Source organism: Myiozetetes cayanensis, unplaced genomic scaffold (assembly GCF_022539395.1).
Source record: "Myiozetetes cayanensis isolate MyiCay16 unplaced genomic scaffold, myiCay2020 scf12, whole genome shotgun sequence".
NCBI lineage: Eukaryota > Metazoa > Chordata > Aves > Passeriformes > Tyrannidae > Myiozetetes > Myiozetetes cayanensis.
Window position 1 is genome coordinate 16743668 of NW_026086826.1, and position 23093 is coordinate 16766760.

A 23093-nucleotide genomic window follows, 5' to 3' on the forward strand; every position below is an offset into this window, starting at 1 on the left:
GCACACACCGGCACCGATACCGGCACCGATACCGATACCGACCTGCTCGGGGCCGCGGGCCGGTCCCTCCCCACCGCCCCCCTCCGCCAGCCCGGCCCCGCAGCGCTCTCCGCCCGGCGCTGCTCCCCCCGCGTCGCCCGGCGCGGCCCGTCCGCCCGAGGAGGACACTTCGCTTTGCTTTGTCGCTTCGCTGGTCACGGGCAGCGAGGCAAGTTTTGGGCATTGGCGTGTGCGCTGCTCCCGTGCCGGACTCCCCGGGAGCTCCGAGGTCACCGCGATGTGCTGTGTGAGGGAGTTTTGGCAACTCATGTATAGCGGGCTTTTCCCGTTCTGCTACATGGCAAGTCGCGAAGCTTTTTGTGCTTCACGAACGCGTACAGAACTCCTTTTCTCAAAAGAGGCAATTTGTACAGTTATTTTTATCTAGTGAACGTGGGAAGAGATAGTGTGTGAAATGTACATTTGTAAATTTGTGTTTTCTCTTGTCTTAGAAAGAAAAAAGGTTTTTTTTTTTTGTATTTTTGTCTCCTCTCCACCTTCTTTTGTTATCTTTAAAAGTATCTTTGCAAATAGTCTTCACGTATGTTTAACAGTGTTTTAATATTAAATATTATTTTAGCTGTATGTGTGATACCAATGGAATGTACTATGTGGACTTGCTCTAAAAGTGGTGCTGATGAAGACCTGTTTGCAAACGTTCAGTCATTACAGAATCAGCTGAGGAGAACTGAAAAAAACCTACGAACAGTAGAGAAAGAGCTTTCCAGGTATGAGTGTGTTTGGGAATGAGAACTGCCTGTCTTTCATAGTGAATCTGTCTTGTTTAGTGTACTGAATTACTGCAGTTAGCTCTTTTTGTGCTTTCCGTTTGAACAGTCTTGAATAAACAACCCTAATAAGCAACTTAATAACGAAAAACTGGAGTAGTAACTTTATACTCTCCCTTCTACACTAGTACAAAGGAACATTACGGCCACTGCTTTGCTGAGGCGACAGACTTTGCTCTGGAGGATTTTGTACAGCCTAATTACAACAATCAGGGCTTTTCCAACTCCAAGAATTCTGGTAAAACATCTCACCGAGATTTTCAAAGAAAACCCAAAGTAAATATTGCTCTTTATTACTTATTATTATTGCTTTGATTTTCTAATCTTTGCTATGTTTTTGGATGTTTTTTGGTTGGTAGGGCTTGGAGCGGATACACTGTAGCATTGGACAGTGATATCAGTTGAGCACTCTTCAACGTAATATCATTTCAATATGGTTTTTCTGCTAAGTTTCCATTATGGCCTTTCACTGCTTGAAGGAGAGTTATGAGAAAGATGAGGTCAAAGTTTTTAGCAAGGCCTGTTCCAGTAGGACAAGGGGTAATGGTTTTAAACTGAAAGGGGGTCAGTTTAGATTGGTTGTAAGTTTTTTACTGTGAGGGTGGTAAAACACTGGCACAGGTTGCCCCATCCCTGGAAACATTCAAGGTCAGGTTGGACGGGGCTCTAAGCAAGCTGATCCAGTTGAAGTTGGCCCTGATCATTGCAAGGTGGTTGTACTAGATGTCCTTTAATGGTCTCTTTCAACCCAAACTATTTATGATTTTATGATGTATATATTGCTTATGTATCCATATATAAGTGTGTGTGTGTGTATAAAACCATATTTTTCTGTCTAGTCTTACTCAGTATCCACAACTGTGGATAAAACTGTGGAAGAATATGAAAGTCTTCAGGAAAAGCTGGATGCCCTTCAAGAGCAAAATGCATCTTTGACTTCTCAGAACCACTACCTAAAGAACAGGGTGGAAACAATGAACTTTGAATTGATGCAGTCAAAAACAAAAGTATGTATCTTTATCATATTCATCAAAAAGAAAAACAAACCCCAACCCCCCCAAACATCCCAGTGACCGTGACTTTGGAGTTTATAATTCCAAGCAGAATATTCTGTTTTTTTGTCTTGTCTTAGTCTAAGTTTAATATTTAGTATGTATTTAATAATCAGTGTTAATCTTGAACAGAGTGTTTTGGAATCTATTTCTCCATTGGCAAAACAACTGTATTAATTATGAGTTCTAACTATTCATGTTCCAAAGTTTAGTCTAAAGCCAGTAAGCCACAGAATGAAAAATACATTATGAAAGAAAACAGTTCAGTGTAGGTATTTAGTACTGTACATTCACGTGTCTGAGCTACTTTGAGATTAATGTGAATAATAATGGCACAGTAGTCATTTGTCTAGGAAATGAAGAGTTGATCTCATTAATCCAGATTAATATATTAATAAGTGAAGATGGGTTAGAAGGAAATACTGTGTCTAGTAAATCATTACTGATTTAGTATACGCTTGTTTGTACAGGTTTGTTTCATGACAGCTATATTCTTATATTTGGTTTGTATGTGACGTTAATAAAACATAGCTTAGTGCAAAGGCATGCTTAGTGCTTTTTGCTTGAGAAATGTTATCTCCAAGACAGTACAAATAAATAGATAAACAAAACATTTGACTGCCTGTCACTGAAAGAAGAAATAGTTGAATATAAACTTTTTGGGAAAAGCAAGAGACAGGACATATAAAGAAATCCCGGGTATCACACTGGAACTGGAGGGATGTTAAATGAGCAGAAAATTGGAGGTCAGTTGGTGTAGATGAACAAAGGTAATTTACAGTAGGGTTAAGAGCACTGTCATTCAGTAAGCAGATTGTTCTTATGTGTCCCACCTGAAGATATATAATAACTCTTAATGCAACCCCAATTGTGTTTGTGTTTCAGATTTCGTATCTCGAGTCCACTTTAGGTACACATTTAGTCGACGTTCCGAAGTTGAAAGAACAGATTTTAAACCTGGAAGCAGAAGTTTCAGCTCAAAATAAAATTCTGAAGTAATAAGTGTACTTTTAAATCAGTGTTTTATTGTTGTCTGCTTGCTGGTCCAATCTCTTTTTTGGGATGACATAATTACTGGTACTGTGTGAGTCATGTAATCTGGGTCTGAAACTTTCACTTCAGAGCCAAAAATAGGAGGAGGGAGGTGATCTATTCTGTGCTGAATGTACTTCAAGAAATTGAGAAAAAATGATAAAGGTTGATGAAGAAACCAGTTTATAATGTGTGCTAAGCACAGATATGCCCTGATAATTGGATAGAGGGATTGTGTGCTACATGACTGCATATATTCTGCTGTAACAAGCATACATGTTTCAAACATGATGGTGCATTTTGTGATACAAGGGGTCAGCCACCAGGGTCCTTGGCACTTGTGACACCTGAAGCTTGTTGATGAAGTTTGGACACCACTGCAGACTGCAGACAGACTGCTGGGGAGTCTGGAGACTGCAGGTGTTCCAAGCCTGGTGTACAGAGTTGCAGCATGTTTGACTAGTGCTCCTCAAACATCATATGCAGAAAAGAACGACAGAAATCTATTTTCTTTACAAGAAAAGTTCTTGGTTTTTAATTATGCTTTGTTTATTTGCCAGAGATGCAGAAGATAGACTAGATCAGAACCAGAAAACAGCAATGGAAAGAGAAAACATGTTACAAAGATATCAAAAGGGCTATAAAAGTCTGAAAATGGAGTTAATTGAACGGAGCAAGCAAGGAAAGAGGTACTAAGTCATTTTAATAAATGGAATACAGAATAATAAGTGTGGAAGTGCTTATTTCCATTGATAGTTAGTTATTTTGTGGAATCAAATTACTTTTCTGCTTTAGGGATGGTATTTTTTAAAAGAGGCGAAATCCTTTGTGAAGGTACTGATTATTTAAACATTAGTTGGTAATTGCAGACTGATACTGTACACTAGTAACCAGCTTATCAGCTGCTTTTTTCCCTTCAGGACAGATGCACTGTGGTGGAGAGCTGAAAAGTCTCCAGAATATATTATTCCTGAATTATTTTGGTCTTTGTCTTGCAAGAACCTACAATCTGTGCTCAGTATTCAGCAGTACCGAGTGCTGTATTTTTGGGGTTGGTGCAAGGAAAGTGATAAAAGCACAACTTAATCAAGAGAACATTTTTGTTATCCCTAATCTTACCTGTCTACATGATACTGTTCAAAAGGGTTCTGTAATTCCATCTCCATCCCTATTTTCCTTTCCTATTGCCTCTTTTAGCCCAGTGGCTCTGTGGCTACTGGGAGGGTTAGCTAATTTCTTTTGATTGTTAGAAGTTACCATGTACAGTCCTATCGCTTCCAAAATGTCATTTTAAAAAAGTGAGAGGAATAATAAAAAGATTCCTATCTGCCCTATTCATTTAACTTCATTACCTGGGGCAAAAATTAACTGGTTACTTGGGGAAGCATTTCTTGAACCTTTTGAATGCAAACTCTTTGTTTGGTTTGTGTATCTACCCATAAAATTACCTCTAACCTTCTTATAGCAAGACAAATGGAAATACTGTGGGGCTTGCACTGCTGGTTGAAGAAATGTGTTGCTTTATGACCACCATTCAGAGCAGGTGGGGTTGGAACTACCTGTACCTAGTTACTAGTTGCAAATGTAAATATTTTGGTGCTTCAGAAAAGCTGAGCTTCTGCCAGGTGTTAAAGGCAAGTGTTACAGCTAGTGTTAGCAGTTATTACGGTTTCCTTTTAATCATTGATTGCCACAACTTACTATTCTTTGGCCAGGGAAAATGAAGTGCTTTAGACTGACACTGTTTTGTTATTCTGAAGTCCTTTTATCCCCTTCTCTGAATACTTGTGCCATCTCCGATGGGTGGTGGTCCTCAGACGGAGAAACCCCGCTGTGAGGGTTGGCTGTACTTGGGGGAGGCAGTGCCCCATGCCCACAGCTCCCTTAGTGGAAGAGAGAAATGTTCTTGAGCAGCAGTAATTCTCTGTGTGCCTGTGTTGGGTGTCCTGAACAGACTGCACACCTGAGGGTACTGCTCCAATTTCTTCCCTAGTGAGTATGGATAGTGATTAAAGGAAAGAGTAGGGGGTTGTTCCTTTGAGCAGTTCCTCACACGGTATCTGCGCCTTGGAAAGTTGGAAGAAGAAAGGAAGTACCTGGAGCAATTACTTTAGTAATTGGTTTTAGGAACTGGAGGAGGTGGTTATGTAATGGCTGGAATTTGTGGTTTTTGAAATTGGTTTGCTTCTTTTTCTTTGCAGAACAGAACAGCAAAGAAATGAAGCTTTGTTGAATGTGGAGGAGCTGACAAGAGCTTTCAAAAAGTATAAAGCAGAAATAAATGAAAAATTAGAAAAGGTGAGAGTTTTTTCTTCACTAGTTTTTGCCATGCTATTAAGATTTTTCTTCTTCCAGTAAACTAGGCAGCTAACAGCAACAGGTTCACCAGTGAGTCAATTGTTTCTGCTTGTGGGTGGCAAAGTCCTAAGAGAGATGGGATAGGGTAAGCAATTATTTGTGGTGATAAATTCAGTTATACAGTTTTCCACTGTCTTTGCACAGTCTGGACAATCTGCATCTTTAGAGTATCCTAATACTACTGTTGTTTCTTCTGTCCCCATCTTGCCTGCTGGGAATTTTACATTTTAAATATATAAGATCCTTTCAAAAGAACTCTTTTACTCCATTTAACCTGTTCAATGAAACATGAGCTAGAGGAGAGCTAAGATGAAGATGAAATCATCTCCCAGAGTTCCAGTGATCAGATTGTTAATGCTTCCTACCTTGTGGGAGGAGAAAATACAGGTCTGAGACAGTTACCTCTGATTGAGAATTTTTTTTTATTGGACTTCTTTCCACATGGAAGGACATTGCCCAACCACAAATATGCCCTAAAATATTAAAGTAATTTTTTCCCAGGTGACAGAAGAGGAAAACTTCTTTGTCCCTTTTCTTCACAACAGTGAGCAACACAATTATCTACAGGCTTAACAGAAAGAAAAAAAAAGACCATAGTATTTATAGTATTCTTTTAAAAATAGCCAGTTGGTCATGGAAGCTTAGTTTATTGTTGTAAAGTAATGAAAAAAATTGTTTTTTAAGGTTAAAGCTGAAGAATTAGTCTTGGGAAAACGTTTAATTAATTGTGAAAAGGAAAAAGAGAAGTTGAATGAAAAGTGCATCAGCTACAGAAAGGATCTAAACATCCTAGAAGAGCAACTAAGGTAATGCAAAGGCTTTTAAAAATCTCTGTACAGTTTTTTGAGAAGGAATTACATGCTACAGTTGTCACTGTGAATGTGCTGCTCCATTCATATAATTCAAATCAATAATTTTTTTTTCTACATTATTTCCTATAACTAATCCTTAAATGTTTTGATCCCACATGCTGCCAAACATTCCCAGTAAGATTGCACCCCCTAAGCCTTCTGGGGACACTGGTTCCCTTGGTCTCTCACTGCTGCCTGTGCTCTGTGGGTGCTCTGGTCTCACGTGCTGCTGCCTGGCCCTGCTAACGCCCCTGCCCTGGTTGTTCCCTGGCTGGGGTGAAGGACACCCTTGGCATCCCGTGGGGAGGCTGCCCTCAGGCTGCAGTGGAGGTTGTGGTGCTGACTGCAGCTTCTGGAATGGTCAGACCTGCTTTTGATGCTCTCTGTCCCAACTCAAAGGTCCTTTCCCACTAAGGAGTTTTTATGCTCCTTGTATGTCGTTTCAGCCGTCCTTTGTAATTCCCTCATTCCTTTAATGAGGGAAGGCAACCATCAGCTGCCTTTAGAGTTGTTAGGTTTGGACAAAGACCTGCACAGACATTTTGGGGTATTCTATTTACATGCATTGTCCACACTCGCATTCCTGTCTAAACCGTTGCTTTTTAGGCCATTTTGGCAAGAGTGTGAACACCTTTCCATGAGTTTTAGCCTACTTAATAAGTCTCTGCTTCTGAGGTTTTGGTTTCGTTTTTTTTTTTCTCTTTTCTGTTCTCTTTTCTTCTGCTCAGTCCCAGGTTTGGGACTCACCAGGGCCTTTGCTGAGCTAATTCAGTTTGGTAAACCAACAAGTACCTAAAAAACTAAATAATTTGAGATAAGCTCGAAATACAGTTGTCTCAGTGTACAAGAACATAGGGAGAAATGGGACCCCTCCCTCTCTTGTTATTAACAGAATGATAGAGTAGCTCAGTCTTAGTATCTTCATAATTTTGATTTTATGTATTGTTATATAGTTACTTTATCCTGTTCTTAAATTGCCCTGACTTCTGTGCTGTTAAAGCTGTTTGGTCCATTTCCTACCAGTGACTGTCCTGGCAATGCTCAAAACTTCACGAAGTTGCTTAAGAAAGAAAAGTTGTTGACTCTCTCCTTTTTTTTTGCTGATAACACTTTCCATCTTGCTCCCTAGGAACAGTGAAAGCTTAGTAAAGCAGCAAAAACTTTTCTGTCCTTTGTATAGAGCTAAGCCTAGATTTTGAGAGGCAGAAAACTAGTAAAACATTGCAGCTATGGTGTGTTCTGGTTCTTCTAATAATGAAAATTCTCTATGTTGAGCTATGCCTTTTAAATACCCTTTTAGGCAATTAAAGGAAGAGAATAATAGCACAAAGGAAGAAATTAAGACTCTAGAGGCAAAGAACACTGAAATGACATCAATGCTGAGTCAGTCTGATCAGAAGATCATCAAGCTCAAGAGTGAACTTTCTGAAAAAGAAATAGTGCTTAAAGAGCAAAATGCTCTACTAAGTGAGAATGCAGAGCTGAGAGCACTTATTGCACAGCAAAATAACCACTTGAAATTATGTCATCAAGAAATTGAGGATTCAAGGCAAGAGCTCAACATACTAGAAACCATTATTTCTCAGTTGTCTTCAAGCACATCTGAAGAGGTACAGTAACAAATACAGCCTAGAAGTGTATTATGTATTGAATAATTTTAAGAATCAAGTTATCCAGACTTTTAACATTCTGGCATATGTGTCTTAACATTTATATGCTGGTATAATACCTTAATTGATCATGCTGTGAAGAAATATAAAATTGATTTTTCACTGATCTTTTTTTCCCTTAACTTTTAGTTTAAATGGCACCATTTCAAACACCAGCTTTTGAGTTCCTCAACGAAAGAAGTTATCTCTGAGTCTTGTGAATCAAGTAAACCTTTGATTGCAGACCTAAGGTATAACTTTCTGATTACTGAATTATGGCAAGAATAGGCAGATAATAAGGTGGTATTAGAATCAGCACGTAGAAAGAATGTTAAATAGTTGTCTCCTCCTTTATAATAGCATTAAACTGTCAATGAAAGAAGCTGAAATTCAAAAGCCTCATGCAAACTTAACTATCTGTGCTGGAGCTGAACATCTGTCTAATAATAATGAAGGACAAGAAAATAGCAGGTTATGTGGCCTGGAAACAGAGCCTGTCAAATTGATCAGAAGTCAAGGAGGTAAGCTTTCTGAAATAACTGTGCAGTTCTGTCTAATTAATCCACAGAACAGAAATGTTCTGTTGGGGTTTACTTGTTTTTATTTTTTTTTTTAAATGTATCTCTGTGAGCTATGAGGTATGGTTTGGTTGAACAGTGAGCATTTTGCCACCTTGGATACTGTCATGTTCTCCAGGCACAATATTCTTTCTTTTGCTAGTTAAGTTACTTGTTCAGCAATAGCTAAGCTAGCAGTTGTGCTGAACTGGAACCATGTATTTCTCTCTTTATGCAGGTTATGCTAAGGTCTCTGTATTTTTGTTGATACTTTTCTCTGTAACCTGCCGTTGCAGTATTTCTGCCATTGCTTCTGGGATTACTATCAGGACTGCTCCAAGAAATTACTTCAGGGCACATATATATGTAATGATGGTGTCTTCACTTCTTATTTGTTGGCTTTTTGTTGAGGGCCTTTTCATTTCCTTTCCTGAGTCACAGCTTTCAGTTACATTATAGGTTTGTATGTACTTTTATAAGTTAATCTCAGATTTATTTTTTCTACTTTGAGAGAGGAGAAAATGCCAACAGTTGGAACTTATAAGCAAGCAATTTGAGAAAATGAAGCAAAGATTCCAGAAAGAGATAGAAGAGTTACACACTAAACTGACCAAAGCAGATGATGAAAATTCTTCTTTGAAGACCAGCATGGCTCAAAGGACCAGTCAGTTCCAAATCATACAGGAAGACCTACTGAAGAAGGCTTCAAAAACTAATAGCTTAGAGAAAGAAGTAAGTTTTTAGCAGCACTGAAAAAAATGTCACTTTTTCTTTGTTTCAGTAATCAAAGATAATGAAGACCAATAGTTATTGCCTTAATAACTGTTAACTGTAATTGCCATATTAATTTTAAAATCTGATTTATTTGAGAAAAGTCTGAACTAAACTTGTCATCAAGAAGAAAAATTCAAAAATAGCAGCCTTAGCTTATTAGCTGTTGGAAATATGTTTTTAAAGCTGATGTAGTAGTGGGCTTTTCTGCTACTATTTTGATTTGTTATATGGAAAATATGCTCAGTCTCATTGCTTTGGTATGGTTTAAATAATGTGTAATCTTAGGAAATAGATGTTGAAATACATTTGTATTTTTCCTCATTAAATGTTAGTACAGTTGCCAGAGAAAAACATCATCACCAGAGAGCCACAAATGAAAGAAATCATTCAGCTCATCTCAGGTTGAATAAGTTCAAATGCTAATGTTTATGTTCTGGTGCTAATGTGTTTATAGAGTTTGGCATAATGGGCTTTGCAATATTTCCTAATAATGGACATAAATGTTATAAATCTGTAATAGCTATTTTACTCACAATTACCATTAACTGAATAAATTTTAGGTAAATTGTCCTGAATCTTTCTCTTTAAGTAATAAAATTTAATAGATCAACAAAATAAACGATTAATTAAAAATGCTATAGTAGTACCTAAAATGGAACCCGTGATAAGAAAGTCTATACAAATACTTGAATAAACCCCTAACAGTTGTTTACATGCTGTTTAGTGCCATATTTAATTTCAGATAAGAAAGAAATCTTTTCAACTTTCTGCCCTTGAGGAACAGTTGGAAGAAAAGACTATCGCTTATTCCACTGCTGCAGCAAGAAATGCTGAGCTGGAACAGGAACTCATGGTAAAATGTTCTCAGTGAGAAACTACGTTTATGTGAAAAGACATAAGTGGAGATTAAAGTTTAACTTAACAGTAGTATTTCATGTATTCAAAATGGATGGACTTTCAGATCTGCTAAACAATCTGTGCAGTTTTTAGGGTAGGCAGTCTTTGAAAACTGAATCTTGTTTCAAAGAAAACATTCCTTCTTCCCTGCCTTTGAATGTGGGAAGTTATTAATGGACATGTTACTTTTTCCTTAGGATACATGCAGTGAAGTCAATTGTAGCATTGCCATTTGTTTCAGTGACATATGTGTAGACCTGTGGCTAAAAAAGTCTTCACAATGGTATTTTAAAGATGCCATCTCTCCATGGGAGGGTAGAATTTCTTTTTATCTTTGTCAGAAGTTATCTGTGCCACAGTCCACCTTGGCAGACACCTTGTCTCTGATCTTCTCTCCCTGTGTTACGTCCTTTGAGATGACACAAGCTGTGTGTAACTTCAGTATTTTCTGTGTTGTTCTTTTACAAAAATCTAGAAACTAGATGGTCAAATAAACCACTGATATCATTAAATATTTTTATTAAGTCTTTCTGTTGTTGCCGTTTCCCAGGGACAAAGCAGACGCATTCATGAGTTGGAAGCAACTATCAGTGAAGAACATGAGAAAATAAATTCTGCTTTTGAAAATGCAAAGTTGGTTCACCTGGAGCAGCACAAAGAGATGAAGAAACAGTTAGAACTAGTAAGACTTTGTGTGCCAGTATATATGAGTGTTGTACTTGGTAACGTTTTCCTATGTTAATTTCTTTGTCTTTCTTGTAATTGTGAGACACGTCCATTTAAAAAGTTATATTAAAAAGTTCATTCTTCTCCCTAGGTTTCCTGATTTTACTCCATTTTCCATCTAACTCTACATGACTTTTCCTCTGAAATATTCATATCCTCTTTTCTGCTCAACTAAAGAGAAGTAAGGACTTAGGAAAAGTGCTGTTGTTCTTTGCTCCAAACAAAGCAAAAAAAAAAAAGTACAGCTTTATTGCTAATGGGTTTAAACCATGACAGCTTCTAACAATGTTTTCTTGTTGGCTGAACCTCTGCCAGCCCGAGCCTTATGAGCATCTGTGCTCAGGGAGAATAGCTGGCAGGTTTTTCAGTCTTTGAAGAAGAATTCTGTTGCTTCATGTGATTAGAAATATAACTGTGGCTATTTCTAGCTGTTCAAGAAGCTTGTCATCCTTTACTAAAGCATGTATGAAGCTGATGACAGATTATTACACTCTGTCTGCCTCATTCTCTTGATTCTCCTCTTGATTTAAGATGTTTGGGATTTCTTGATAATTCTAAGACTGTGCAATACTGCTGATGGCAAGACTGTATTTACTTTTCAGTAGAAAAGTGATGGGTAAATAGAACATTTAGATGGAAAAATTCTCATTTAAGTAATACATTATGATTTACTTATGGACAGCTTCAGACACAGCTGGAGAAGAAACATCAACAATTCATTAAACAAGAGAAAATAATCTCTTTTTTACAACGAGAGGTTATACATAAACAGCTTCATCATATCAAATCACTGGATGGGTTGCTGACAGGAAGCAGAGAGGTAAGGTTGGCTCTTATGCAAATTGAACAAGTGACTAGTAATAATGAAAAGAACATCCATAAATACATGGGAAAATTGGAGAAAATGAAACATGCTTTTAAATTCTTGTTTGACTAATTGACTGAATCTAGTTCAGTCACCAGTTACTGCTGCTACTACTGTATATTGTACAAACTTTAGTGGCCTTTCATTATTTTCTATCCCAGCATTTTCTTTATGTCTGTGTTTGCCCCTTGGGCTTCTTGCTCTGATCAAAGGAAACAGATCTGGATAAAGAAAAGTTGCATCTATTCTGCCCTAGGTGGAAACCCAAGAATGTTCTAGTCTGATATAATGCCTGCTGCTGCAGAATATGAGGGGACATCTGTCAGGAACCAAATTCACTTCAGAGTATCACGTACACAAATGCATTAGAGAAGCAACTGGGTTTTAAATACACTCATCGGGATTTTTTTCATTGATCCTTAATATGAGTTTTTATTAAATTACTGCTATTATATTTATGTTTTCTTCTCTTGAATAAAAATATGTGTACAAACAGGAAATGGAAAATCAAAATGTCAGGAAAGATCAAGGATTGAAAATGCTGGAAGGCCACTTAACAGAAGAAATAATCAAAGTTAATAAGTTCTTTGTTATTTTCAATTAATGGTTTTGAAGTTTGCAGTGATGGTGTATTTCCTTTTATCTTCTATCATAAAAATGTTTTATAGAAATTTGTCTTAGGTTAATATTCCAGAAGTCATTGAGCTGAAATATTTCCATTTTTTTCTGTTGTTTTTCTTTTGTTTGCTTTCTTTTTTTTTGATTAAAACAAGTATGGTGAAACCTACAGTAAGAGATTATGCAATGCCTAATTGCTTTATAAAATCACTGTATTTGTAAATAGCACAGACTTGTGCTTATTGTACTCTTAAAAGTACAACCTTGTCTAATAGAGCTAATGTTATGTATCTTTTTTGTCTGCATATGGCCTATATTTTATATATATGATGCTATAATATTGGTCATGTTTTTAACCATCTATACCTCTTCCTAGTGTTTGCCTGATAAATATTTTCCATGCAGCACTTCCAAAAGTATCTTAATAAACCAGTGCCAGGTGATGATTTACCCCAGTGAGGTTTCAAACAGTGTTAAATCTTCAGGGTATCAGCGGGAGAGGATCCTGGGCACTCAGCTAGTTAGCATGCTCTTTCTGAGCTTGTGTTGGACCTGTTTTCTATCCAAGTGGTTTGTAGTATTTGGGACGTTCTACAGAGATTTAAAATTAAGACCCATTGTAGTTTGTCTTCAACAATCTCTTGAATGGGGTGGGGAGAGAGACACACAGTCCAGTGTGATTTAGAAAGCTGGTAGTCTGACTGCAGAATTGAAAGCATCAGCCAGTCTGCAGCTAAATTCAGCACAATTCTCATTGATGAGAGGTCTTAGTGTTGAAACCAAACGGTTAAGAAAAGCTTAATTACTGTGGCTTAAGACGTTTGGGGGTTGGTTCTTTGTAATTTTTATCCATTTGAGGTTATGATGTATTCGTTAGAGATGACTCAAATTCAAATCAATATTAAAAGGGTAAAGCAGATTAACAGTGTTGACATTGCTCAAAGCTCTTCCTTTCCCTTTTGGTGAAACTCCAGCACTGTCTCCCAGTGCAGAAAGGGAACACGCTGTTAGGAACTTTCTCAAAAGAATGGTATTAAGAGTGTAATTTTTGTATCTGACTGTTATTTTTGGAATAAGATGTCAGCTTGCATGTGATGATAATTCCAAATTTATTTATACAGTTCTATATATAACAACCTGTGATGATGGATTAATGACTTGGTATTGGACATATGTCTCCTTTTAAATTCCAGCTACTGACAAATGCTGGAATATCTTCTCATAACTGGTAGTCTCATCTGGTTTAAACACACTCTAAAGTATTGTAATTGAATTTCACAAATAATTTTAATTTCTGAGTACTATTTCAGTTTTAAAGTTTATCATAGTCTTCTGCAACTATTTTAATACTCTTTTGATAAAAATGTAGCTTTTCGGACATTTCCTACAAAGATGACTTTTAACACAGTTTTTAGACTAGTTAATACAAACCATGCCATGCAATTTTAAGTGATCTGTTGCATCCAACTAGGTACAACAACTTGAGTCAGCATTAAAGGTGAGTAAGGAAGAAGTTGCAATGTACTTGAGTCAGTCACCAGAAAATAAGGAGATGTTTGTAAATCAGCGCAAAGACAGGTCTGAAGAGGTAACAGCTTGTTTTACAACTCTTCTGTATTGCAGAGAACACTTGTTATGATTGATTTAATCTGAAAGTTTGTGAAATAACAGCCAAAACGTGGTACTGTGAATAGGAAGTAAGCTGGGAAAAGATGATGCATTTTGTGAGGGTAAAGGGGAAAATCATAACTGAGAAACACTGGATAAGCTTAGGGAAAAGAAGCACCCAGATAAGTGAATTGTTGACAGAAGTAACAAGTCAGAATTATGTGAAACAAAACATTATCTCGGGGAAGAAAATGGAGGGAGCACTATTGCAATATAAATTTAGGTGCACATAATTGATTTGTTTTTTGATTAAGTCTGGGCATAAGAAAATGTTTCCTTCAAGCCCCAGAGTTTTATCATACTTTCTGCTACTACATGAAAACAAGAAGGAACTGAGTGTAAATATTAGTATGTATTTTTCTTTGTGAGTGTGCCCAACCACATGAACTAATTATATAGTAGGCTGTTTGTTTTTTGGGTTTTTTTTGTTCCCCAGAATGGTTTCCCCTGGCATTCATCACTGAGAAATCAGGACTGTTCAACATAGGACAAGTTAGGCACTCAAAATTCCTGGTTTTTATTGGAATGACTATTATAGAGGTAGGAAGAAGGGAGGGGGAAGACTGAGAACCAAATCTCAAGAGGAAAACAAGGACTTTCTGAGAAATAAGGAAAACTGACATAAAGAAAAGTGATTTAGAAATTAAAAATCTCTTATATATGTTTTTAAAATATTGACAAGTTATATTTAGAAAGCAAGAATCAAGAACTGGAACTGCTAAGTTCCCACTATCCTAACCTACTTTCTAAAGCACAACTCAGTGATGAATTATGAGGTCTGGTATGCAATGTTGCAACTGCAGTGCAGCTAAATTCAGAGCCAGAAGTTTTATTGAATCATAGATGTGGTTCTGTGCTCATTAAGGGAGAGTAGCTATGCAAGTGAAAATAAAAATATTTTATTGTAATGGAAAATAAATGTCTTTTCAGCTTTGTTATTTACAGAAAGAAATAAAAGTAAAAGATCAGAATATTCAGGACATGAGTGAACAAACTGTTCTCCTACAAACTTTGCTTCATCATCAGCAAATGTTACAGCAAGAAACTATTAGAAATGGGGAGCTGGAAGATAATCAGATTAAACTTGAACAACAGGTACAGTATGGTGAGAAGTGTCTACATAAAGAGAGAAAAATAAATGCCTTTAGATATGTTTTTGTAATATCTTTAAAATCTGAGTGTTTCTTTGATAACTGAGTTGATAATTATTATTTTAGATACATCTAAAATAAAGAATTTGGTGGTTTGTTTTATCTTAAACCAGGTTCTGTGCTCTCAGAAACTCTAGCTTGCATTAGAGTGGCTGAGTACTTCCAAAATCAAACCCTACACTGCAATTAAGGAGAGGTGCATTTAAATTCAGAAAGTTGTCTCTTGTTATATTTACTAGAAACTATTTGTCGTTCAAACGTGCAAAGTTCTAGTCTTAAATTATTTACAGACTACCATCTGTTGTGTTATGTGAGTTGCAGGACAAGGGTGTGTGTTTCTTTGGAATGCAATTTAAAGGTACTCTCCGAATACCTTTGCCAGGTATCCACTTTGGAGAAAGAGCTTCAGAAGCAGAAAGCACGTGCAGCAGATGAGCTGAGAAAGGCAGAGGAGAAACTTCACTTCACTGCTCAGGAAGCAGATTTCAACAGACAGAAGGTGGATGAACTGAGCTGTACCATCAGGTAGGTTCAGTGTATCAAGGGATATTCTGCACAGACCCGGATCAGCCAGATTGTGTCTGAAATGGAGTTCTGCTCTGGAGTTACTCACTTCAGCCTCTGTGTGAGCACAGACTCGAAATCAGAAGGGAAGCTTCTAACTGGCAGAGTCATGAGTTTCTGGAGCAGTTTTCCAGTGGAATTAATGCATGTCCTGGCAACTTATTTAGCTTTAAGATGGCACTTCATGATGCAGTTCAATTCATAAATGTATCAACTTGCTTGTAACTGTAGATAGTATATTCTAGGAAATGACTACTCTTATAGAATATTGTTTTGATTGCAAGAAAAGCCTACTTAACATGACTTTTTAAATTCTGTTTTATTTACAAACCTTGTCTTAGAGCATGTAAGGTATACACATGTTGCTTTTATTACATGGTTCTTTTTTTCTGGTTGCTTCTAATAGGCAGATTAAATTGGAGATGGATCAGTGCAAGAAAGAACTAACTGATATGGAGAAACAAATAGTGCAGTTACAACAAGATGGTGAAAACAAAACAGTGCAGATAAATCAGTTGGATATCATTTTGGAAGAAGCAAGATTAGAGCTCAATAAAAAAGCAAATGAGGGTAATTTGGCTATTTTGTTTCTCAGGCTTCCTTTCATTATGCTATTTCTCTTTATGAATTAGACATTTTTCCATTTCCCCCTGTCTTATAATCCAGAAAAATGATAATTTTTTTAATGTATTAGTAATTCCATAGTTAATAAAACCTCAAACAAACAAAGCCAAAGCCAACCAAACAACACCCCCACAAAACAAAAAAATCACAAACTTTTTTTTAACATACCTTTGCAAATTCTCACTTCTGTGGCATATACCTTTACCCCAGGTGAAATGAATAAGTAGTTTCCCTGTAAATTGGCAATGCAGATTCTTGCTGTGACAAGCAAATGAGACACATACATTTAATAAAGGCATGTGCTATTCACAAAAATTCAGCTCTTTAAAAGAAACAGAAAACCCCACAAGGAAGTCTATGGAAATAAACTTTCCAATCCATTCTCTTCCATTTAATTTAATTGGACCATTGTTTTGAACCAGAGAAATACCAGCAATTCTGCCTGCATTTTCCATAGCACTACATACTCAATTACTGTATTGTCCCTGCACTTTCTCCTTGGCCAGATGTTTTTAGATGTATCCTCATATTTCAAATCATGAATTGAATAAAAACAAAGCAAAGACTTAGGTGCCATAAAGAGGTTTTTGTATAAGAAGTCACTGTTTTTCTAGACTGTCCTAAACAATACTGATACTGAAAGTTTATTATGACTACAAATGCTACCAGGTAGTGGTGTTGCATAAAGATCCTGATGTGCTGATGATTAAGCATTTTGTCTTTTGTGATGTGTGTGTAAAATAGTGAATGATTTAGAAGATAAGCTGCTTCAAAGTGAGACTTGCCACAGGGAAGCCTTGCAGAAAATAGCAGAACTAGAATCTGCATTACAGAATGCCCGTGGAGAATTAAAAATCACTTTAACACAGCTTCAGGAATTGCAAGATGCATTGCAGAGTGCACAGTCCTCTCTGGAGCAGAAGCACGTTGCTATCATGGATCTAACAACTGAGCTCAGGTAAGCTGATATCCTTTCCATCATGAAAACTTACTTGTGTTCATTTTTCCTTAGGAATAGCAAGTAGCTTGGATGGATTTTTTCTAATGTTCTTATCAGCTGTCTATAATTTTTAGGTGGTTTGCAGCTGTAAGATAACTTGATACTTGAGCTCCTCAGCTCACTTTTAATTTCCAAAAGTGGTGCTGAATTCTTTTTTAGGAATTCTGTTTTAAAAGCTGCTAAAATCATTTTCCGATTCCCAAAGCTGTGAAGTAAATTGTAAGAAGAATAGTGAAATTTTCCAGTTTCCTTTCTGACCACAAATAATGATATTTTCTTCTGTACTATTCTTTTTTAAGAACATGTTGTCCTGATATAGCCAATTAAATAACGTGAATAATGAAGTTGCTGGGGAATCTCCACCTGGAATATAGTAGACAGAATTACTCCATTTGGGTTTGTTTCTTTGCAATCAATTAGCTGATTCCTGTTTAGGGTAATGTGGCTGTAAGTAACAGATCTCATCATTTCCAAGCTGGATACATGAAGTTAAGCAACTGAATGTGCATTAAGCAGTTAAACATATGAGAATTTCAGGTGTTGCAAGGGTGAAATCGAAGACAAAAAGCAAGAACTCCTTGAAATGGACCAAGCACTGAAGGAAAGGAATTGGGAACTGAAACAAAGAGCAGCTCAGGTCAGATTATTTTAAGTACATTACTGACAATTGTTCCTGTTATGTAGTAGATAACTTATAAAAAGCCTGCTAGGTTTGGTTGCTTTGAAGTATTGTCTCAAACTGTACTGTCACTACAGCCAGAGTCAGCCTCAAAACCAGCTCTGTGTTACTGAAGCCTTGTGGCACCAGGAAAATCAGGTTGTGCTTCCCTGAGGGACCACAGAGTTCTGTTTTGGTGGAACAGAAGCCTCATGCAAACCTGTCTCAGAGTTCTCCATTAGTGATAAAGTTATAAGACAACTGTTCTCAGCTTGATGTTTGCTAAGAGGAAGAAAGAGCTGTGCTGAAGGGTGCTTGGAGATGACAGACTCCTTTGCTTGTTTGCACTGGAGCATTGTTTGATTAGCTCTAAAGCAGCCTCTGAATATGAAATGGTGTCTTGGTTGAGAATAAATTTCTGTGGCTCACTTGAAATATTTTCAGTCTTTTGGTCTGGCTTCAGGATTTGATGCCCATCATGGGAAAATTCTTTTTCTGCCACTTATAACTGGCCTCTCCCTGCAGGAGTTACCAGCCTTTGTATTCCAGAATATTTGAGGTTCAGAGAGGAGGAGTGGGGATTTGAATAAATCTGTTTAAGCACCTGACACTGTAAGAAGGCCAGATCTTGCAATATACTTTTGCCACAGTACCCTGTGAGCTGCTCCAGGAATTCATCAAAGCATTTGATGACTTAATGGCTTTTTTTTTGTTTGGCAAAATCTGTCACTTTCTAACAAGGTGGATTTGTATAGTAAATTATTCATTATATTTCTTTGAAAATGAGAAATAGGCTTGTATTCTATGTGTATGAGGACCTAAAATACTCAGTTATGGACTTTTTCCTGATTTTTCTCCTTTTCTTTTTATGTTTGGCCACTATTTTTTTAAACAAGATAGCTAGGGTGCAGTTTTATATTGACTACTCCAGAGAATATTCTTGAGGCTACAGAGGATTCATTTAATTAATTTTTCTGTCATAGTTTGTGATATTACTTCTTAAGATCTACATACTAATTCAAAATAAAATATTTCCTTTTCGTCCTTTCTTACCTGTAGGTTACACAGCTGGATATGACAGTTCGTGAACATAGGGGAGAAATGGAACAACAAATAACTCAGTTACAGTGCAATTTAGAAAAGTCAGAGCTGGAAATCAAGGAATGCAATAAAAAGGTAATTCTCACTTGGTTAAAAACAGTCTCCCTAACAAAGGGCAGCTAATTTTATGAGAAAGTCTGGTCCTGGGACACCATAGCTGGACAGGTTTAATCTAGAAGATGAAAACTGGTTTCTTACTGTAGGGAGAGGGAAGGGAGTACCTTAATAATGTACCAGCAAAAATACTTCATTTGTCAATTGAAACTATAAATTTTGCAGGGATATAAAAATGTGAAACTGAAAAGTTATTTTTTCACTTGATATGATATGATATAGCTCCCAAACTGCTCTTTTGGTAAAGGAACATGTTGACAAAATAAAAAATCGACAAGGGAATCCAAAGTCAGTGGTAAACTGATGGTTATTTGTGAGGTTTTTTTGTTTTGTTCTTTTGGGGGTTTTTAAATCATTCTAACTCTGGTAAAATATCAGTTCTGATTTAATTGCATTTTCTGTTCAGATTGAGAGCTTAGAGAAGAAACTCCAGCATTCTAAAGATCAGCTTCGTGAAAAAGAGTTTGAATTGCTCCAGAGAGATCAAAAAATAAATCAGCTGAAGAAAAAAAAAGCAAAGAAAACAACATAACCTAGAAGCTCTTGAAAAGGTAAAATGTACAAAACGAATTATCAATTTTTAATGTCATTACTGTACCTGCCTAGAAGGAACTATACAGTGTCTCTTTAGCATAAGTGTTGTTAATTCTCCCAGAATCATTGTATTTTGTATCCTGGTGTTTGCTGAATCTTAATCACTTGAAGTTAAACCAGTTTAGTTATTTAAAAATTACAAATTTAATGTCACACTCTTAATTGTCTGCTTTCTGTGGAGAAATTTGAATACTGATTATCTTTTGTAACCTGATTTTCTGGCTGTGGGTGACGTTGCCTTCCTTGAAATGAAACAAACCAAAATGCTGTATGATGAGAGCTTCTCGTGATTGAGGTACTATCCAAAGAGCCCTGAGATGTAGCTGTTTATAGGAACGAGAAGTGAGAGTTTTTTGGCACAGTGAATGGGAGCATATGGATAGAATAAACTTCATAAATGACTTTATGAATGATACAAATCTTTGGTTTGGTGCATGAATCAGTCACTGCAGGTATAAATGTGACCTGAGATAAGTAGGCTTTGTGCAGGGGATTGCCAGCTAGAGGTGAACTCCAAGGCCACGACGTTTCCTGCCACTTTGGTTGGGCTGCATTTGTGTGTTGCTTGTCCCTAGGGTGAGATGTGAAGGAAGGTTTATTTCTGTGTGGTCACCAAAAACATTTGATCTGTATTCCAGATCATGGGGGCTTGGCTGGGTAACAGCTGAATGTGAAGGTTGGTTCAGTGCCAATTAAAGCAGTGTCAGCTCTCCCTCAGTGTCGGGTTTTCTGTTAGGTTGTTTATGACACTCAAGGACAGGACAGTGTGTGCTGCTCCCATTCACACATATCATTAACATATTGCCAACTTTTCCTAACTGATTCTTCGCTTCAGAATTTCCTAGCTAGCCCCTGTACAGCTGCTGACTGGACCCTTTCTTTCCAGACAAACTGCCTTGTTAGAGTTTTTGCTAAGGAATACCAGGTAGGGAGAGGCCTTAGAATGATACAAGAAAGGCTTTGAAAATAGACCTACTCTAGTCATCTTCCTTTAGAGACCTGGGATGAAGGAAAAGAAATTTTATTTTCATTGCAGTGAGGTGGATAAAACACTGGATTTTGGAAGCATTCTGCATAAAATACAAAATACATTGCAGAGGGCTTCTGGCTCCACTTCTAATATGATGTGGTTCCTTCTTTGTTTAAAAATTGTGTATATTAACATGATGTATGAAAACAATTTCTCCATTAGGAACACATTGCAGAATGGCTGACCAGTCTTCCACAGAAACTCTCTGTCCTAGTTCTAAAACCTCAATTGCCTAATTCATCTAGGGGAGAATGGTGGGGGCTGTGTCTTGCCCAGGGGAGCAGTCTGTCTGTCTCATTCTTTTTCCTCTTAAAACACTACCTTGGCTGCTTATTACAGAAAATATATTAGTTCAGGGGAGGAATTGCTGGAGAGGGTAGATTTCTGTCCTAGTCCTCTCTGCCCCTTTGGGACTCATGAAATAACCAGGTCACAGATTTTTTGGTTGAATCGTTCTTTGTTCTTACTCTGCTTCAATCTGCAGTGAGGATCTTGTAACAATTCAGCACTCTGCTACCCTTCAAAGCTGTAAGTATTCCAATTAAAGGATCTCAAAATATCTTACTGAACATTAAGAATGAATTTTTCATTTTCCTGGGAAATTGAAGTAATTTCCTTTATTAAAAAAAAAAGCAGATTGGACTTTTACAGCAAACTAATTTTTTGTGACCCCGGTTTCTTCTGAAATGAGAAATAAAATTGTTTAAAAACCTAACGTTAATGTAAACATGGCTGCTGTATATGATACACTAAAGAGACCAACTGCTCTTTCTATAAGTGAACTGCTGAATAATAACATCCAGCATGTAAACTTGTTTTTCAAAGCAGGGGTGGGAGGAAGCTAAAGCTCCAGAAACTAACAAAAAGACCCCACCCAACCTCAAACATACTGTGTTTGGCTGCATTTATTTCTGTGTGCTGTAGAAAATCCAGTTGACATTCACGTTGCTATTTTTCTTGCTTTGTATTGCTAAACATCATAAGCTTTCTTTCTCTTGATACCTTGATACTGTTGGTGGGGTTTTTACAAACACTTCCTGAATTGTTAGAATCTTCAGTTGCTGGGAACTTAAACACAGTAATGCAATCCAACATGAAACCTTAAGCCTTACACAGGGGAGCAATTTCAAAAGACAGTGCTCCTTCAAACTGTGCAAAAGTTTTACAGGGATTTGCATATGAAGATTTCTTAAACTGTTCCACATAACATTTTCCTACTTCTCTGTTAGAACTTAGTACATGTTGTAAAATTTGTAAGTTGTGCTCATTGAGAAAGCAAATGCACTTCAATTACAAGAACAGTGGACAAAAATGCATTAATAATGTCAGTTTAGGGGTCAGAATTTGAGAAAACAGGCGTGGACTTGAGACCTGCTGTTAGTTTTCTTGCATTTGTAAGATAAATGTTAATAATGAAAAGTAATCTCTTGGTACAAATCGATTTAGATATGATAATTTGAATGCAGAAGTTTAAAGGAAGGTTCTGATCACAGTTGCTTTGTTTCAGGGGCAAGAACTGTGAAGAAATGAATGTTGCCCATTGGACAAGCAGCAACCCAGGAATGCTACTGCTGGCATCATAGTTGTGCATTCAAAGAGCAAATTTTAATGTAGTATTTCTAAAGAAGGAATGGAGTTATTTGTACTGAAGCAGATGATACCCTTTTTATTTTTCCAACTGTTTTTGAGATTATTGCCTTGATATAGGAGCATATTAATTTATTTTTTATACTTTAAAATATTTATCTTAAGTTGTAGGAATTAATTTCAGCTGTCATCTTTTTCCAAGGATTTCTAATTAAAAACACAATGGTGTTATTAACAATTTTTGTTTGGGAATATTTTATCTTCTTTTTGTGCATACGCAGCGTTGCAGACACAACATCTTATTAAAATTGACCTGTTTGTAAGATGTTTTAGGACACTGATTTGATCACAGACACTGGCAAAACCTGCTTGCTTTATTCCAAGCAGTATCTTTAAGATGCAAAGAGGACAAGGCCATAAAGCTTTCTGAGCTTTGAGTTTGTTTATTTCTTCCAGCAAAAATCCATACAAAAATTACCATAGATTAAAATGGCATCATAACTATGCATTCTAAAACATATTTATTTCCATTTTTCTGAATAATGCATTCATCATTTACGTGCATTAAGACATGTGATTCATACTTTAGAAAATCAAGTTAGTAAAGTTACTTGACTTAAGAGGAACAGAATTGAATGTGTTGCAATATAAATCCTAGGCCTCAGTTGAGTGTTTTGTATTTACAAGTGTATCTTGGCCAGCAAATAGATCTGTTGTGTTTCTGCAACTCTGCAAGGGGTCCTGTGCCAAAGTCCTTGGGCAGTCATGGGCCTTTCATTGTTTGTGTAAACACGTT

The 23093-nt window shown here is 36.9% G+C and overlaps 1 protein-coding gene across 1 annotated transcript; it reads left to right on the forward strand.

Annotated features, from left to right (window-relative positions):
* The first annotated feature begins 359 nt into the window (after positions 1-359).
* CCDC18 (coiled-coil domain containing 18) lies at positions 360-22366 on the forward strand. The gene is made up of 24 exons (XM_050306581.1): positions 360-502; positions 620-767; positions 956-1103; positions 1667-1834; positions 2765-2874; positions 3472-3600; positions 5113-5209; positions 5954-6075; positions 7421-7730; positions 7920-8020; positions 8130-8290; positions 8838-9058; positions 9843-9953; positions 10548-10679; positions 11406-11543; positions 14805-14969; positions 15408-15550; positions 15996-16159; positions 16958-17171; positions 17751-17850; positions 18931-19047; positions 19493-19637; positions 21195-21238; positions 22218-22366. Exons 2-22 carry the CDS (start codon positions 637-639, stop codon positions 19616-19618), a joined length of 3108 nt encoding a protein of 1035 aa, XP_050162538.1. The 5' UTR covers positions 360-502; positions 620-636; the 3' UTR covers positions 19619-19637; positions 21195-21238; positions 22218-22366.
* The last annotated feature ends 727 nt before the right edge of the window (positions 22367-23093 follow it).

Coding starts and splice junctions, on each gene's coding strand:
- CCDC18 (XM_050306581.1), top strand. CDS start 637: ATGGAATGTACTATGTGGACTTGCTCTAAAAGTGGTGCTGATGAAGAC. Junction 2,875..3,471: donor GCTCAAAATAAAATTCTGAA/GTAATAAGTGTA, acceptor TTTATTTGCCAG/AGATGCAGAAGATAGACTAG. Junction 16,160..16,957: donor CAATAAAAAAGCAAATGAGG/GTAATTTGGCTA, acceptor TGTGTAAAATAG/TGAATGATTTAGAAGATAAG.